Genomic DNA, 18,272 nt, shown 5'->3' on the forward strand with positions numbered 1-18,272 from the left:
CGCGGGTTGAGGGGAGGATGAGGTATATGGGTGTGGACGATGGGTTTAAGGGTGGCGTAGGGGTGCGGGGGCAGGCTATGGGGACGTGTGAGAATCGGGGTTCGGGGTTGGGGTGGGATAGGGAGCAGGATTAGCCTGGGTGGACTTGGGGAGAGGCACGCGTGGGGAGAGAGCGGAACGAAGGCATGCGTGGGGAGAGAGCGGGAAGAAGGAATGGGGAAAGAAAATGGGATTTTAGGGGTTCAAGGAGGAAAGGAGCTAGGATAGGAATAGAGAGGGTGGGGTCTTGGGGACAGGGAAGAAAAGTTGGGGGTGTGGAATGCCAAGTTGGGGATAGTGAGGCGTGAAGGAAGAGGGTCTTGAAGATTGAGAACAGAAGGCAAGGAAAGGGATGGAGAGATTGGGGTCCTAGGAGAGGGAAGCCCCTAGAGTGGGAAGAAGGGAAGAATAGATAGTGGAGAGGAGGAGTGGGGGTGGAGGAGTGTGGGGAAGGAAAGGGAGGCAGGTGGAGGTTGGGAGATTGGAGGTTGGAAGGGTTGGGTCTGTGGAACAAGCAAGCCACCTTTCAGCAGGAGCACGGAAGGGCTGGAAGGGTCTGAGCGTTGAGGGGGGCAGGGGAGCTGAGGTGAGCGAAGGTAGTGGGGTTAGGATTTTTGGTGTGAGAAGCGCTAGAGTTAAGAGTCACATTGTGGGAGAGATTGGCATGTTCTTGGGGGGCAGTAGGGAGCCTGAGAGAGGAAAAGGTATCGGTGAGAAGGCAGGTAGTAAAGTGCATATTATAGGAAAAAAGTAGTGAGGAAAGTTGAAAATTGAAGAATGGGGACACACAGAACAATGAAGGTGGATTGTTGGTTATTGCTGGTTTAGAACTACCCATAGTTTAGTTTCTGTTTAGGTTTTTATTTAGAAATTTTCCCAAGAATACTACATTTTCAGATAAACTAAGTGTCTACAGCCTTGGGATGAAGGCCATGGATTGGCAGATGTTCTCCTGGTATATGGATGTAGCTCATTTTGGGCCTGGCAGAGGGAAGAAGGGAGGCCTCGTTGTAACTGTCCTGGCTCTGTTCCCACCAGCTCTTTCCCTAGATGTGCACCGGTTTTCGTTTTTTTGTTTTTTTTTTTCAATCTTATCCCTCCCCCCTCCCCTTAGGCTTAAACCAGTGAATACTAGAGGGATCAAACAGGTGGGTGAGATTAATTTTTCACATTTTTTTTTCTATCCTTAAGGCTAATATCATATTTTTAGTCTTGAGAAACAGCATGATGCCAAGGAAAGAGTGAGCTTTGGAGTAATGCGGCCCTGAGATTGAATTCTGGCTCTGCCACTTACTAACTCTGTTCTAGAGTAAGTTATTTTATTTCCCTGGGTCTCTTTGTCTATTAAAAGGCAATATTGACCTCATAGGATCATTAGAGATTACATAAGATCACTTTATATAGTACCTAACACGGTGCTTGGCAACTGGTAGGTGCTTAATAAATGGTAGCCATCATCCAGTATCGTTAAACATCATAGTTATTCCTACAACTTACTAAGGGGATTTTTATCTTACTTTATCTTCTGAAGTTAGGTATTTTCTTCTTCTTCTGTTCAAATTAGCTGTAGATTCAGCTCATAATTTTACCCTGTGGGCTCCCTGATAACCCCAGTTCACCTGACTGGGATCGTCATGCTTTTTGCTTGGAAAACTGGATTCAAGGTCTAAAAACCTGTCATGTGTAGTATCAATAATTTTATCTGGCCTTTTTCAAGAAAGCTGTATAGAACTGAGTTTTTAATGTAATACAGCTATGTTTCATTCATATGATGAAATGGTACGCTTCGTGGTAACTTTGGCTCTCTTGTGGTGACCAAATGCTAGAATGTACATGATTATAATATTTTTCTATGCTGTCGTATGGGTTACAAAGCTGCCTTACTGGGAGACTATCAAAATGTCGCTGTTACTCTTGATCCAATATATAATACAGCTACTACGATCTACACTGGACATTGTTATTGTTGTAGTAACTAAGTATTTTCATTTTTCAATTTGGATGGGGTTTTCACCATGGTTTAGAACAGGTCCATTTGTAATACACCACCCTGTACACCATCTTGTACATTAGTGAGGGTCAAATGAACCCAAGTAGAGAAGTTTTATGTAGAATTCTCTGGCCTTTCTGGTCCTTAGCCTTGAAGGGTTCAAATGTTAATTTAATGCTTAGATCATGTTATATAGTACCTCATAGACTCTCAGGAAGCTCCTTTTTGAGAGAATGCAGGATGTGCTGATTTAGTAGTAGAAATTAAAGGACACCAGGATTCCTGAACCAAAGTCAATTCCTCCAGTGGCTTCTGGACAAATGATGTGGGTTTACTCTCCAGGAAAAAATTGTATTTATTTTTTCCTCATTTAGAAAGAGAAATGGTATTTGGTGGGTAATTTGAAGAAAAACAAACAAAAAACCAGTACCCTTCCCTTTTTTTGAAAATGATCCCCGGAAGCCAAAGCGTCCCGGATTTTGAGGAGCCCAGATTAGGGTCCTTGCTCTAGTCCCAAGCTGCTTGTGCCCTCTGCTGGATGGAATCAGACTTCTAATTTTCATCTGACGTGGTCACCCACCCATCCAGCCATCCATCCATTTGTCCATTTTACAACAGTGTTTGTGGAAGACACTATTAGGGGTGAGGGTTGGGGGCAATACAGATGGGCAGACCCTGTTTCATTGCTCAGGGAGTTCACAGTGTATTCATCCACTATAATAGGGTATCTTCCATAGAATTGGTCTTTCTGTTGTTAAAATCACGTCAGTCCTTTTTAGGACCATACCTAGCATCTGCTTTCTGATCTACAGGTAGAGTAGAGCTCTGAATGTTAAATGACAGGGATAAAAACCAAAGGACATCTGCTTTACTTCCTCAGTCAAAATTAAGGTCTGCAAGGTTGGAGGGTCCAGATGCTCACCCCTACTGGAAGAAGAGCTCAGAATAAATGAGGCATCTCCTTAGCAGCAGGCGCTGTAAATGCTGGCAAGAGAAAAATATGGGTTATAAGAGCCAGCACTGTGACAGAATTTTTTCCCCGTTTTTTAGTTTAGTTGTCTCCCACCCCTTGTACTACCAGTAGCAGTATACTCCCATCGTCTGCTTTGCCTCTGCCACCTGCAGAATGGTCTGGCAAGTAGGGGAGGAGCCTGCAGCTATTGCCTGGAAAAGGAGCTGGCTCCTAGCAACAGTATCAGCAGGCCCTGCAACTGAGAGCACTAAGTTTGTCCTTTGAGGTCTCACCTTTCCTTTCATACAGTTCAGCAAATATCTTTTGAGGGCTTACTTAGTACTAGGCACTATGTCAGGCCTGAGAAAGATACATGAATCAAATAAGTACCTTGCCTTCAAAAAGCTCACCACTCTGGGTACATTAACAAGTGAACAGACATAGGACATGGTTCTAAGTGCTATGCTGGAGAGACTGGGTGCTCTGGGAAAACCAGACAGGCACATACTGGTGCAGGGGTTAGGGAAGGTTTCCCAGAAGAGGGACGATGTTAATGATGAGTAGGAATTAGCTAGGTCAGGGAGGCAGAGCAGGATGTTCCAGCCAAAGGGAACAGAACAGGCAATGGCCAGTGGGACATGAGAGCATGGCCAGTTTACCTGGGTGGTATGACAGGGCCAGAGAGTAGGACATAAGGAAATGAGCGGGAAAGGGTGAGGCTCTAGAGCTAGGTAGAATACTCTTCTCTCGTGCTTTTATACACATAATTATCCTTGAGAGAAACATGGATAGTACTGATTCCCACACACAGGACCATTGTTTCATCTCCAGAGACTCGGCATTTTTGATCACGGACTTAAATGTAGCTGACACTCGTAAGTGGCTTCAGGGCCACATTGTGGCCCCCTATTGATGCAGAAGAAGCTGAGTTGGTTCACTCTAAAACTCAATCAGATTCTTTTAGGGATATTATCAGGCCTGTATGATATTCTACCTCTCTTCTCCCTTTAAATTGTAGAAATGATCATCAAATAAATACCTTCATTTTATTTAACATAGCCCTTTTCATGTATTTTGAAATCTCACAGTTAGGAGGAAAACAAGTATTCCAGTTCTTGGGCACATAATATTACCCACATGACTGCAGAAATGCCCAACTGTTTGACTTTTTTATGTTAAAACTGCCCTAATAGAACTTTAATAGATACGAAGTGTCCAAAGGCTGGAATAGCTTTTATGTAGCTCTTGTAGTGGAGGTGTTTATTTCTAGATTAAAAAAAAAATCCTGTGACTTTTGGTCTTTGTAAAATTTAGCAAATGGGTAAACGTTGGTTGCACACTATCTGCTCAGGGACTGTAAGATGCCAGGGCACTGTGTTATAGAGTCTGCATGAATTCAACGTGGTTCCTCCTCTCAAGGAGCTCAAAGCAGCAGATGGCAGACTCAGAAACAAATAAATAGAACAGTGAACCAAGCGCAACCAAGAAGTTTGTGGACTGTGTCAAGCTAGCCAGGAAGTTATTTATTTCTAGTCTTTTCTGTGTGCAAACACGTTTTTTAAAAATTTATAATTTTAATCACTTTATCACATTCCGTGGTATGTATAAGTCATAAAGTATTTATTAACATCCCAATTACTGGACATTTAGGTTGTTTTCCAGTTGTTTTGCTAATATAAAATTGCTGCCATTAATTTACACATAAATGAATCTTTGCTAACATCTGTGACAACTTCCTTAGTGTGAATTTTTTTTTGTTTTGAGATGGAGTCTCGCTCTGTCGCTCAGGCTGGAGTGCAGTGGCCGAATCTCAGCTCACTGCAAGCTCCGCCTCCCGGGTCTACGCCATTCTCCTGCCTCAGCCTCCTGAGTAGCTGGGACTACAGGCGCCTGCCACCTCGCCCAGCTAGTTTTTTGTATTTTTTTTTAGTAGAGACGGGGTTTCACTGTGTTAGCCAGGCTGGTCTCGATCTCCTGACCTCGTGATCCGCCCGTCTCGGCCTCCCAAAGGGCTGGGATTACAGGCTTGAGCCACCGCGCCTGGCCCCTTAATGTGAATTTTAAAGATGAGATTTTGACTTGGGTTTTTTGTTGTTGTTGTTCTTATTTTGGAGTTTTGCTCTTGTCACCCAGGCTGGAGTGCAATGAAACGATCTTGGCTCACTGTAACCTCTGTCTCCCGGGTTCAAGCGATTCTCTTGCCTCAGCCTTCCGAGTAGCTGGAACTACAGGCACGCACTCGGCTAATTTTTGTATTTTTAGTAGAGATGGGGTTTCTCCATGTTGGTCAGGCTGGTCTCGAACTCCTGACCTCAGGTGATCCACCTGCCTCGGCCTGCCAAAGTGCTGGGATTACAGGCATGAGCCTCTGCTTCCGGCCTTGACCTGGGTTTTGAAAGATGAGTAGGAGATGGCCAGATAAACAAGAAAAAGGGGAGAGTAGGAAGGGGCATTCCAGGTAGAGGCAATAAAGGCAACCTCTAATGCCAAAGTTCCCAGGCAACTGGTAAGTTTTGCTTTTCCTAAAACAGCCACCAGTCCTGCCTGGTAGGCTTATAAAGCCCTGAGCACAGCAAGATGAAGTTACATGTTACAAATGGCATTTTAATTGGATTTGCTTCCCTGTGTCTTGCTTTCACAGTTGCTACCAAGGCAATGTCTTACTACCTCAGCTCAGAAAACCACCTAGACCCAGGGCCCATCTACATGCGAGAAAATGGGCAGCTGCACATGGTCAATCTGGCTCTGGATGGTGTCAGGAGTAGCCTGCAGAAGCCAAGGCCTTTCAGACTATTCCCCAAAGGCTTTTCTGTGGAGCTTTGCATGAACAGGGAAGACGACACTGCACAGAAAGAGAAGACTGATCATTTCATCTTCACATATACCCGGGAGGGGAATCTTCGATACTCTGCCAAATCCCTCTTCAGCCTTGTCCTGGGCTTCATCTCCGACAATGTGGATCACATTGATTCCCTTATTGGCTTTCCTGAGCAGATTGCTGAAAAGCTGTTCTCTGCTGCTGAAGCCAGACAGAAATTCACTGAGCCAGGTGCAGGGCTGAGGGCTTTACAGAAATTCACTGAGGCCTATGGAAGTTTGGTGCTTTGCTCCCTGTGTTTGCGAAACAGGTGGGTGTTCTAATTAGGTTATTCAGTATTTTATTGGGTGTGTTAATTCTGTCAAGCTCTGGGGCTTAGTGGGCTCAGGGGCTTCCCTCATCAAATAGCACTTCAGTTTAGAACTTCCATATACAAAGTGAAAGACCATATTGAAAAAAATCACTCTTCCTTCTCCTCACGTCTTAGACGAGACGACACTTAACTTTATTCTGAAATCATTTTATAAGGATTAGTTGTCACAGCTTCTCCATTAAGTAGAAAATATTCTTCTACCAGCTTTCAAAGAGAAAATAGAAAAGACAAAATGTGATCTGCCAAGTATCTCTTGATATGCTCTTGCAGATGGGGAGATCAGTATCCAGAGTTTTGGGGCCTGTTTTTGGTTTTCAGACCACTAAATACTGACCATTAGATAAAAAGTGACTTTAAAAGATTGGTTGATTAAAATTTCAAATATCCTAAAGTTTGGCAATTCTCAGATAAAGTCCCAACATTAAGGTCTATTGTCTAACAAAGCAGATATTTTTTCTCTTGTGACTTGCCTTTGCTCATATGCTTTATTTAAAATTTTTACTCTACCATCATGTAAAAACACTTTCAAAACATCTAATTTCTTTTTAAACTTGCAAAAAACCATAAAAATATACATGACAAACAACTTAAACACAAACACAGAGGGGCATAAAATGAAACAGAAGCCTTCTTCCTATCTCATCTCCAGTTTCCTCTCCCCAGAGACCAAATACTGTTACCAGTTTTTAAAATACCATTCTAGAGATGTTCTACACACATACATGTTTATGTAGTTCCCTTCTTTGTTATACAAATCGCAGCATGCTGCATACATTCTTATGGACCTTGCTTCACATAATTTGAAAATCATATATCATCAATACTGGTAGGTTTTTTTTTTTCTTCTTCTTCTTCTTTTGAGACAGTCTCACTCTGTCACCAGGCTGGAGTGGCAGTGTCATCTCAGCTCACACTACAACCTCCAACCGCCTGGTTCAAGTGATTCGCCTGCCTCAGCCTCTCCAGTAGCTGGGATTACAGGCATGTGCCACCATGATTTTTATATTTTTAGTAGAGACAGGATTTCACTATGTTGGCCAGGATGGTGTCGATCTCCTGACCTCGTGATCCGCCCACCTCAGCCTCCCAAAGTGCTGGGATTACAGGCATGAGGCACCGTGCCCGGCCTACTTTAGGTTTTTAAAATAGCTTTATTGTATACCACTGTATGAACTATTCTGTGATTAGACCTGAAAGGCAGCTTACCTTTTTTTTTTTTTGAGATGGAGTTTCGCTCTTGTTTCCCAGGCTGGAGTGCAGTGGCACAATCTTGACTCACTGCAACCTCCGCCTCCCAGATTTAAGCAATTCTCCTGACTCAGCCTCCTAAGTAGCCAGGATTACAGGCACCCACCACCACGTCCGGCTAATTTTTTGTATTTTTAGTAAATACGGGGTTTCACCACGTTGGCCAGGCTTGTCTCAAACTCCTGACCTCAGGTGATCCACCCGCCTTAGCCTTCCAAAGTGCTGGGATTACAGGTGTGAGCCACTGCGCCCAGCCGGCAGCTTACTATTAAGATGCACAATCTGTATGAGCATTATAACAAGGGCTGAACAAAAAATGTATATAAGAGAAAGCTGTATCTGAAAACAGAAGGTAAGCTCATATGCTTAATAAAAGAAAAATGATCTTTATTTAATCAGCTCATAGTGGTTTCACCACAGACCAAATACTGTATTTTAAAAAGAAAAGACACAAACACATGTAGAAAAGGACAGAAACTTGGCTCATAAACTGAGCAGTCACCTTGAAAGCTCTGTCTCTGGGCTATGGTCTCAGTCGTGGCTGGGCTTGGAGCTGCTGCCAGTGGAAAGGAAAAAAATTGCCTTGCCTAAAGGAAAAAGTCAAGCAATATTTCATTGTAGCTTATGCATTTAAAATACATTTTACCCTTCATTTTTTCTTCCAAGTTATTTATGTTCGTTGTTGAAAAGTTGGAACAGTGGCAAAATAGAATTGTGATGTATATCTTGTTTTAAAATTATTTTATGAAAGCAATATATACTATTTGGGGAATACATAAAATTGTAGTACTAAAAAATTCATAATCTCATGTGATCATTTTCAAATATATTATTTTTAAGCATTTGGGAATATATACTTTGTACAACTCGTATTCTGTTTTTTCCCCACCTACCTTTATAGCTTAATATTTCCCATGCTATTGAAAATGCTGTTTATCCATTTGCAATATCTGGATACTGCTGTAGTGGCAGATTGGTCGGATTGGAATGAGAATAGCACTTTTCATTCACATTTGATGAGGACATAAATTAGTGTAGCATTTCTGGAAGCAGTTTGGCAATATGTATCAAGAACCTTGAAAACATCCATACTGTTTGTTTGACCCATTAATTCTACTTACTAAAAATCTATTCTAATCCCTAATGTAATAATCAAAGATGGGAACGGATATTTTTACACAGGAGTGTTCATTGTAGTACTGTTTGTACGAGTGAAAGTCTAAAAACTAAGTGTTCAACAGTAGGGAATTGGTTAAGCAAATTATAGCATATTTATATGATGAAATATTATGTAACTATTAATATTCTAAGAAAGAGATTTTTAAAATGTATGTACTGCATAGATAGAAAAAAGAAACCTACCAAAAAGTAGTCTAGATGGTGGGATTGGAATTGATTTTATATTCCTAATACTTTTCTATATTTTATTTTTTTCGATGAAAGTGATACATTATCAGAAAATGTAAGAAACATTTACATTTATATAATAATCAGAAAATATAGGAAACCTTTTTTTTTTCTTTTGAGACAGGGTTTCGCTCTGTTGCTCAGGCTTGAGTGCAGTGGTGTGATCTTGGCTCACTGCAGCCTCCGCTTCCCAGGTTCAGGTGATTCTCCTACCTCAGCCTCCTAAGTAGCCGGTACTACAGGTGCCTGCCACCGTGCCCAGCTAATTTTTGTATTTTGGTAGAGATAGGGTTTCTTTTTTTTTTTTTGATGGAGTCTTGCTCTGTCGCCCAGGCTGGAGTGCAGTGGCCGGATCTCAGCTCACTGCAAGCTCCGCCTCCCGGGTTCCCGCCATTCTCCTGCCTCAGCCTCCCAAGTAGCTGGGACTACAGGCACCCGCCACCTCACCCAGCTAGTTTTTTGTATTTTTTAGTAGAGACGGGGTTTCACCATGTTAGCCAGGATGGTCTCGATCTCCTGACCTCGTGATCCGCCCGTCTCAGCCTCCCAAAGTGCTGGGATTACAGGCTTGAGCCACCGCGCCTGGCGAGATAGGGTTTCACCATGTTGACCAGGCTGGTTTCGAACTCCTGATCTCAAGTGATCCACCCACCTCAGCCTTCCAAAGTGCTGGGATTACAAGCGTGCGTGACCACGCCCAGCCAGAAAATATAGGAAACATTTTTAACATAATCTTTTAGCCCATATTTTATTGCTGCAATTCCAGACTTGACTGTCTCATTCAAATGTAAGACTTTGAATTGTGATCAAAACCCCTCTTCTTTTGAATCCTTGAAGGAAAATAGAGGGCAGGAAATTTGAGGTTTCATTTGCAATCCAGAGCTGTACCTGCAGTCCAAGAGGTTTTGTCAGCACAAAGGGGTTCAGGACAAAAGTAATGAGCTTGAAAAAATAAATGAAAATAAAACAACTGGGTAGGTGCAGGCACTTGCTATCTTGGGGTTAAGTCACAAAGCTACCTGCCAGAAGCAAGTGTCTTTGCAACTGGATTCCAACCTTACGAAAACTCTCTTCTTTGTGTTGAAACCCCAGTGATTTTTAATCCCGCTGGTGGTCACGGGGAGGCAAGTATGTTTTCCTTAAAATACCACCTTTTGTTATTGACATAATAGTAATAGCTACTATTTCATGAGGTCCTGCAAGATGCCATGGAAGTTTAAAATACTGTTTCTCTTTTTCTCAATAATCCTGAAAAGAAGTAATCATTGGCCCCATTTTGTAGCTGGAGAAATTGAGGGTCAGAAAGGTTAAGTAACTGTCTCACAATCACACAAGTAATTGGGCTGTTAGAATCCAAACTCAGATCTGGTCTGTGCTCTTTCTGTTGCCTTTCCACTGTACCGTTCTGAATCCTTTAAGGGAAAATTTGGAAGACTGGTTGCAAGCAAGAACCTAGAGTTTTGATTATGTTCTAGATTAGCATCTAGTAGTGTCTGTGGCCTAACACGTTTGTTCCTCAACCTTGAGTTTCGTAATGTTTCTTAATCACATTACACAGTGTTATGTCCTTTGCAGAGAACCCTTGTTTCAGAATTACTAAAAATCTTTTGGTTAATTGATCAAAGGATATGTGTTTTCCTTTCTCTGATTGCCAGTAATCCCCTAAATCCCCATTGACACACTTCAACTCTGTGATTGGAAGGTGAAAAACAGCAGCTGTATTTACAGTGCAATTAAAATACATCTGAGTAAATAAGGCTCTTGTGTGCACCCAGCTGAGCTCGATCTCCAGACAGCTTAGGTTCCACCCTTTAAAGGGGTATCAGTGCCTCAGGCCATCTGTACCTAGCAGCCAGGGCAGTCATTAGTTTGAGTACATCTTTTTTTGTTTGGAAGTAGGAGGAAAAGAGATTAACTCCCCTCTTGCCCTCTGATTATTCCATCCTGTTTTTGGCAGTTGTGATCCTGCTAATGGAAGAGAGGTGTGAACTCTTAGGTATAACCCCACTGATCCTAACACACCATCTTACTGTGGAAACTTCTAGACATCCAAGAGGAAGGTGGATGAGAGAGGCCTGCTCTTGCCACAAGTCAGTTTCCCTGTCCTCTTAGGTTCCTCTCCTCTCTGTTTCCTGTCACACCTAATCCGTTTCATTTTTTCTCGCTGACCTCATCTGAGAGAGATAAACCAGTAGAAAGCAGGGCGGAGGCCTCAGCCTGGGCTGTGGAATGCTGTTTTGATCTCCTTTCCCTCTCCAGAGGCTTCTCTGATGCTTCCTGATAACAACTTGGCAAGGTGCTACAACGTAATTAAGTTGCTGGAGCTCAGGGTTTGTCTTAATATCCATCTAGACTGGAGTGAGTCCTTGTAGCAGTCTTGCTGTACATACTTTTGGAGTAAAGTTAGGGTAACAAAGGCACAGGGGAGTGTTCAGGAAAGATAAAATGTGATGTGCCAAATATCTCTTGGTATGTTCTTGGGTATGTGCAGATTGGAAACCAGAGTTCTTGACCTTGCTCCAGTTTTCAGATCACAGGATGTTGAGCGTTAGATTAAAAGCAACTTTAAAATAATTAGTAATTAAAAATTTGAGTATCCTAAAGTTTGGAAATTCTCAGGTAAGGTCCCAACACCAATGCCAAGGTCTGTCTGATAGCAAAGCAGATGTCTTCACTTGTGACTTTCCTTTGCCAATATACTTTTTTTAATTTATTATTCAGAATTTTTATTTCACCATCACATAAAAAGATGTTCAAGGCATTTACTAATTAAAAACTTCAGCCTTTGCCCTGATAGTAATTAGTGAAGTCTGCTTATTCCATAGCACTGTGTCCTGATGGGGGGGGTGGGATATTGACTATGATAGAAATCCGCAAGTGGTAATGCTTTAAGAGGAGTGGGGGGAAGCTATTGATTGCTCTCCATGCTTTATAGGTATCTGGTGATTTCAGAAAAACTTGAGGAAATTAAGTCTTTCCGGGAGCTGACCTGCCTGGATCTTTCGTGTTGCAAGCTTGGAGATGAGCATGAACTTCTAGAACATCTCACCAATGAAGCCCTGTCTAGGTACTGACCTGTCACCACTTGCAGATGAATTGTTTCAGTATTGTTTTAAAGGCTGATCCAACAGGATTATCTTCAGGAGTGCTGATTACTTCCTGTTCTTATGTTGATTTGCTTATTTTTTTCTAAAACATTTTCAATCTCCATTTACTTGGTACAAGCAATATAGATTAGAGAACCCTTAGAAAGTCAGTCAGTTAGTTGATTCTCTTTTTCTAAGTAGCTTTTATTTAAACATGTAATACTTGAAGCTACCTGGGTTGAAAAATGGTTTTGCCCTTTATTTATTCTTTTTTCTTTTTTTGAGACAGTTTTGTTTTTGTTGCCCAGGCTGGAGTGCAATGGCATGATCTCAGCTCACCACAACCTCCACCCCCCAGGGTTCAAGCAATTCTCCTGCCTTAGCCTCCCAAGTAGCTGGGATTACAGGCATGCACCGCCACGCGCAGCTAATTTTGTATTTTTAGTAGAGACGGGGTTTCTCCATGTTGGTCAGGCTGGTCTCGAACTCCGGACCTCAGGTCGTCTGCCTGCCTTGACCTCCCAAAGTGCTAGGATTACAGGCGTGAACCAACGTACCCAGCCCTATTTATTTATTTTTTTAGATGGAGTCTTGCTTTTGTTGTCCAGGCTGGAGTGCAGTGGTGCGATCTCGGCTCACTGCAACCTCCACCTCCTGGGTTCAAGCTATTCTCTTACCTCAGCCTCCTGATAGCTGGGATTATAGGCGCCTCTCACCACGCCAGCTAATTTTTGTACTTTTAGTAGAGACGGGGGTTTTGCCATGTTGGCCAGCCTGGTCTCGAACCTCTGACCTCAGGTGATCTTCCCGCCTCAGGTTTTGCCCTCTATTTATCCAGTCCTAGTTTATTCTAGCAAGGAATGAGACATTATACCATAGTCAATAATCATTATCGTTTGCTATTTTAACTATCAGTGAGCTACAACTATAAAGAAAATGAGCTATTAAAGATAGCCAAAGAAATTATTTTCAGGAACCATGATTAAAGAAATAGCCCAGTTCATACCATTCACAAATAGTCTGACTGATCTCAGGTTATTCTGGCCAACAAAGAGGAGGACAGATGGATTCCTCTGTGGTTTTATAAACACCCAGAACAACAGCATTACAAACCTGGGTCTAACCTGCTACCTGAGGCCTGCTTCTGACAGTGACACCTACCTACTGCCCCATAAAAAGATACTGTTGTGTGAGCCTAGCCAGCACCAAGGCTCAGATTTCTTATGTGAAAACGGAGCATATTAATACACCAATTCCAGCTTAGCAGCAGATGGATTGGGTTATGGGTATATTTTATTAACCCAATCTGAAAATCTAGATTGATAATGCTGGTTAAATTTAGAGGATTGTGTGCTCTGCAAAAAGAATTCTCATAGGAGTTCTTTAGCAGCCTTTCCTGACGTATTTAGAATGTTTTTGATTTTCACACGATGTGTCAGAAAAGCAGCTTTTGTTTTAAAGTATATTTATCCCCTTAGTGGAAGTCCATTTATTCAACAATATACCTTTAGTGCCCTCTGCCCTCTGAAATTAGTACTGCATGACACTAAATTAACCCTCACTTGGTAACTGAAGTGGCACCAAAAAATTTTTTTTTTTTTTTTTTTTGTGAGACGGGGTCATGTTCCGTCTCCTAGGCTAGAGTACAGTAGTGCGATCATAGCTCACTGCAAGCTTTGAAATCCTTGGTTGAAGCCATCTTCCTGCCTCAGCCTCCCAAGTAGCTGGGACCACAGGCACACAGCACCTTGGCAAGCTAAGTTTTAAAAATTTCTTTTAGGGATGGGGTCTCTAACTCCCAGGCCCAAGTGATCTCCAGCCTCAGTCTTCCAAAGTGCTGACATTACAGGCGTGAGCCACCACGCCCAGCCCAAAAGAGCTTAACTCTGTTAAATGCATTGGGTATGAAATAGCAAGAGGTAGAGGATATGTTGTATTTTTAAATGAAAATGTTGAAAGCATGTTTTTATACCTAGATTGTCTCAAACTCTGAGTAATTTATGTATGTACTTTGTTTCCCTAGTGTAACTCAGCTCCACCTGAAGGATAATTGTTTATCTGATGCTGGGGTGCGGAAGATGACAGCACCAGTTCGAGTGATGAAAAGAGGCCTTGAGAATCTAACGTTATTAGACTTATCATGTAAGTTTTCTTCAAAATTATAGATTATTTTAATGTTGGAAGAATGGCCTTAGAGATCATCTTGTTCTTCCCCTTCATTTTAGAGGTAAGAAAGGAAAGGTGACTTTCCCGGGTGCCATAGAAACTCGGTGGCAGAGCGGGACCGAGGCCAGAGACTCTTGACTCCTAGTCAGATGACTTTTCCAGCATATACCACCTCTTTAGGGTAGGAAAAACCCTTTCACATTCACCCATGCCACTCGCTGTGTGCAAACAGAGATACCTTTCATCATATTCATTGCATACTTAAAGGACTTTTGACTCATCTTTATTTTCCTTGAGCCTCTGATCCTTGGTATCTGTCAACTAGGTCCTTTTTTATCAATGTTTGCCTGATGAAAAGCTGGATGAACGGATAACTTACTCGAATTAACCAGACATTGACTCCAATGGTAGAGGTTGACAGAGATCATTTACAATTGAACTGAGCATCCATTGACTCTATGGCAGGACAGTATGGTGCCAAAAGAATAGAAAGAGCAGGGGTTTGAGGTCCGAGGACCCTTCTTGCTCTGCCATTTTTACTACCAGTTATATACCTTTGGACCAGTTATTTAACCACTTTGAGCATTGGTTTTGGCCTTTGTAAAATGAGGATAATAATGAATGTCCTGTCTGCCTCCCAGGGAAGTGTATTCATTCACCAGATATTTTTTGAGCATCTATAATGTGCCAGGCACTATGCTTATGGCCTTGAGGACTCGATGCTAAGTGTAGTACTCTCTGACGTGAGAAAGTAATATATAAGAAAGGATTCTGAAAAAAAATGCAAGTTGGTAAGAGTGGTGATAGTATCTGTGTCTAAGTTCCCTTGAATATCTTTTCAAAATAAATAAATGCTTTTACTTTGGAGGTGAAATGGCCATGAATAAAGTATGATGAACCATTTTAATACATGTTTATATATGTTTTCATATGGTTCCAAATTAAACCCTTTGGGATAACTACCTGGTTCATTTATTTTTCTGCTCATCCCCAACTCCTAGAAAGTAAGAACTGTAAAGGATCTTTAAGGATCATTGAGTGTAGCTCTTCTATATTACGAATAGTAAAGATCAGACTTCTGTATTTAATTTATTTTGAAAAGTTTGCCAACTCAAATGTTTTGTAGTTTTTCATTGCCTGGACTTTTTTCTGAGCTTATTTTTGGTTGTCATTTTAACGACATTTATATTGTAACAGAATGCTACCTTGTTTTTGACATCTAGGTAACCCTGAGATCACAGATGCAGGCATTGGATACCTCTTTTCTTTTAGGAAACTAAACTGCTTAGATATCTCTGGGACAGGGCTCAAGGTAAGACTTTTGGTTCCTTCGCTCATTTTTCTAGACTCAGCAATTTGATATTTTGCCTGTGCTAATTGGTATTTAGAAAGGGCTGGTATTTATGATGGTTTTTATTTACTACTGAAAGCAAGTAAGAATTAACCAAATGCATTTGCATTTCTGATCTGTCTCTGCCTCACTAGGACATCAAAACCGTCAAGCACAAGCTCCAGACCCACATAGGCCTTGTTCACTCCAAAGTGCCTTTGAAGGAATTTGATCATAGTAACTGCAAGACAGAGGGCTGGGCTGACCAGGTACTCCTGATTTTTCTTCCCTGCTGTTGATGCAGCTTTTCATCTTAATTCCAAGTGTCTTACCCAACACACTGAATAAACAGTAATCCACTTGGTATTCCTTGGCTAAATTGTCATCTTCATGTCAAATTGGAGACACTGATGGGCTATAACTGGCCCATATACTTAAAGAATTGATGCCAGACCTTATATCTCATGCTCTGGTCACTAGATTGTGCCTTATCTTTACTGGACCTAGGAGAAAATGTCATCTTACAAATTACTCGGAAAATAAGTGAATTCAGGCTTGCTATACAAAAAAGCAGTCTGACCTAACCTCAGAAGGATGGATTCTCTTAGTAGTGTGTATATACAGGAGAGAGAATAAACTCTGGTGTCATGCAAATAAGAATTCAACTTACTTTTGGGAAAGTTTCTTACCTCCCACAGCCTTAGTGAGGAGGTGTCTCTCGTGTCCCTCTCTCACCGAGTCTTACCAGTGAGAGAACTTTACTTTGAGTCCCTTTTGTCTTGATGGTCTTTCTTCACTTGGTAAAGTACGGACTTAAGTGAGTTTCAGAGTCTTCTATGTAAGTTGGAAGTGAGAAGGTAACCAAGTAGGACAGCACAAGTAGATGTCACCTTCCCTGTGACTGGTGCCTTTCTCCCTCAGACACTTTTAACCAGTGTTTCTTGGTGGAGGCCTAGAGGAACCACCAAACTGTCCAGGATCCCTTCTTAGCTCCAAGCCATAATGCGTAATGGTAGAACTGTCTACCTGCTGGATTGTAGCATCACCTCTCCACAGTAAGCAGGGAGACTGGTGAGTTGTGTTTCAGAAGCACGCTGAGCTTGGTCCAGAACATGCATGATGAAATAATTACCATGGTGCATTGCCAGACAAAGTTTCTAGTGCTGTATGAGACCTAGATGCATCCAGTGCACTTGGGACAGGTGTGGGATGCTCTTACAAAGGCTTGCTGCAGTTTGATAGCAGGTGACATGGTGGAAAGAGCATAGGCTGTGGAGCCAGAAAGACCTGGGCACGGAATCCTGGCTCAGCAGCCCAATAGCTGTATAACCTAAAGCAACTTTCAGTCTCTGTCTTCATCCATAAAATGCAGAAACCAGGCTCTCTCTTGAGCAGGGCTTGGGAAGGATCAAGTAGAACACCTGACAGCCTGACCTGAGAGTAAGTTGACGACCAGTGCAGTCCTGCCCTCCACCCTCAGCTGGGCCCCTAGGACTTGGTAGCAATGCTTTGCTTTGCTTATGTCTTGGGGATCTGTTATTGAAACTGTTGCAGACTGACTCCACTCACCTGCCCTCATTCTCATCTCACAGGGGTCCACTTAATTCCCTATTTCTGTCTCAGAATTTCTCCATTTCTTCAACCGTATTCCACTTCCCTCCTATTGGAGAGAATAAGTATGCTCCTTTATTCTAGTCACAAGCCCTTTTTTTTCTTTTTTTAAAAAATTTTGTTCCTGAAGATATCCAGTTTCCCTTGTGATATTTACTAATAATGTTTTTCCCTCCAGCCCCTGCCCACCACATCTTCATTTGTCCCTCTTTGTTGTCCATCTGCTTTCTGTAGATAAATGCAAGGTGTCCTTATTCTAGTGTGGTTCTCATTCCCCAGTGCAGCTATGCATTATTTCCTGTCCAGTTGCCCCATCCCCTCGGTGCCTACTCAGTTCTTACTCCCTTGCGACTTAGTTCTGGCCTCCCCTGCTCTCCTGACAGGGTCCTCTTGAAGGTGGGTGGTGATATTCTTTACCTTCCTTGGCTTTCCTGCAGCATTTGATAGAAACATGCGTGCCTTATTATTTTTCTCTGGGCCTCTCTCCTGGCTCTCCCCCAGCTTTCTCACTCTTCTGGCTGTGGCTGATTCCTCCTTCTTCCTCTCCTCTTCTCCCACATCTCCACACTCCCCAGGTTCTCTTTCAGTGTTCTTAGAGCTCCAGCTGTCCTTGCGACGATGACTCTGCATTCCTGTCTAGACACTAGACCCATTCCCAAGTATCCTCTGTAAGTCTCCACCTGCCATCTCAAATTCAGCTTGTCCCAAACCAAACTCATTTTCTTCTTCCCCATCCCCGACCAGCTCTTATTGACATTCTTATTTCTGTTTAGTGGAAGGAAGCACCATTTTCCCTATTGCCCACTGAGTCAACACGTTTGATTAATCCATCCTGGTGTTCCCTGAAATCTGTTCCCATTTTTATCACCAGGAAATTGTAGAAGAGATGGCAACTAATATTTATTAAGTGCCTTTTGTGTGCCAGACACTGTGCTAAACTCTTTATGTATATTATCTTGTTTAATCCTTAAAATAGCCCTATGGAGTGGGTACTATCGTTGATCCTTACAGATGAGAAATTGAGACTAAGAAATCACTTGCCATGGGTCCCCTGGCAATTAAGTAGTGGAACCAACTCTGGAACTGGTTTTTTGTTTGTTTTTAAATAGAGATGGCGTTTCACCATGTTGCCCAGGCTGGTCTCGAACTCTTGGGCTCAAGGAATCCTACCGCCTCGGCCTCCCGAAGTGCAAAGATTACAGGTGTGAGCCACTGTGCCTGGCCTGGAACTGTATTCTTTTTTTTTTTTTTT

General features: G+C 42.3%; 1 protein-coding gene across 1 annotated transcript in view; it reads left to right on the plus strand.

The window, feature by feature from the left end:
• Positions 1–18,272, plus strand: part of LRRC42 (leucine rich repeat containing 42) — a 25,030-nt gene continuing 6,758 nt past the window's right edge. The window contains exons 1-7 of the mRNA XM_011926322.1: positions 1–22; positions 1,154–1,187; positions 5,623–6,109; positions 11,763–11,894; positions 13,937–14,055; positions 15,303–15,391; positions 15,565–15,678. Coding sequence (XP_011781712.1) covers positions 5,637–6,109; positions 11,763–11,894; positions 13,937–14,055; positions 15,303–15,391; positions 15,565–15,678 — 927 coding nt within the window. The 5' untranslated portion in view covers positions 1–22; positions 1,154–1,187; positions 5,623–5,636. The remainder of the gene's footprint in view (positions 23–1,153; positions 1,188–5,622; positions 6,110–11,762; positions 11,895–13,936; positions 14,056–15,302; positions 15,392–15,564; positions 15,679–18,272) is intronic.

This window comes from Colobus angolensis, unplaced genomic scaffold (genome assembly GCF_000951035.1).
Source record: "Colobus angolensis palliatus isolate OR3802 unplaced genomic scaffold, Cang.pa_1.0 Scaffold68, whole genome shotgun sequence".
NCBI classification, from domain to species: domain Eukaryota; kingdom Metazoa; phylum Chordata; class Mammalia; order Primates; family Cercopithecidae; genus Colobus; species Colobus angolensis.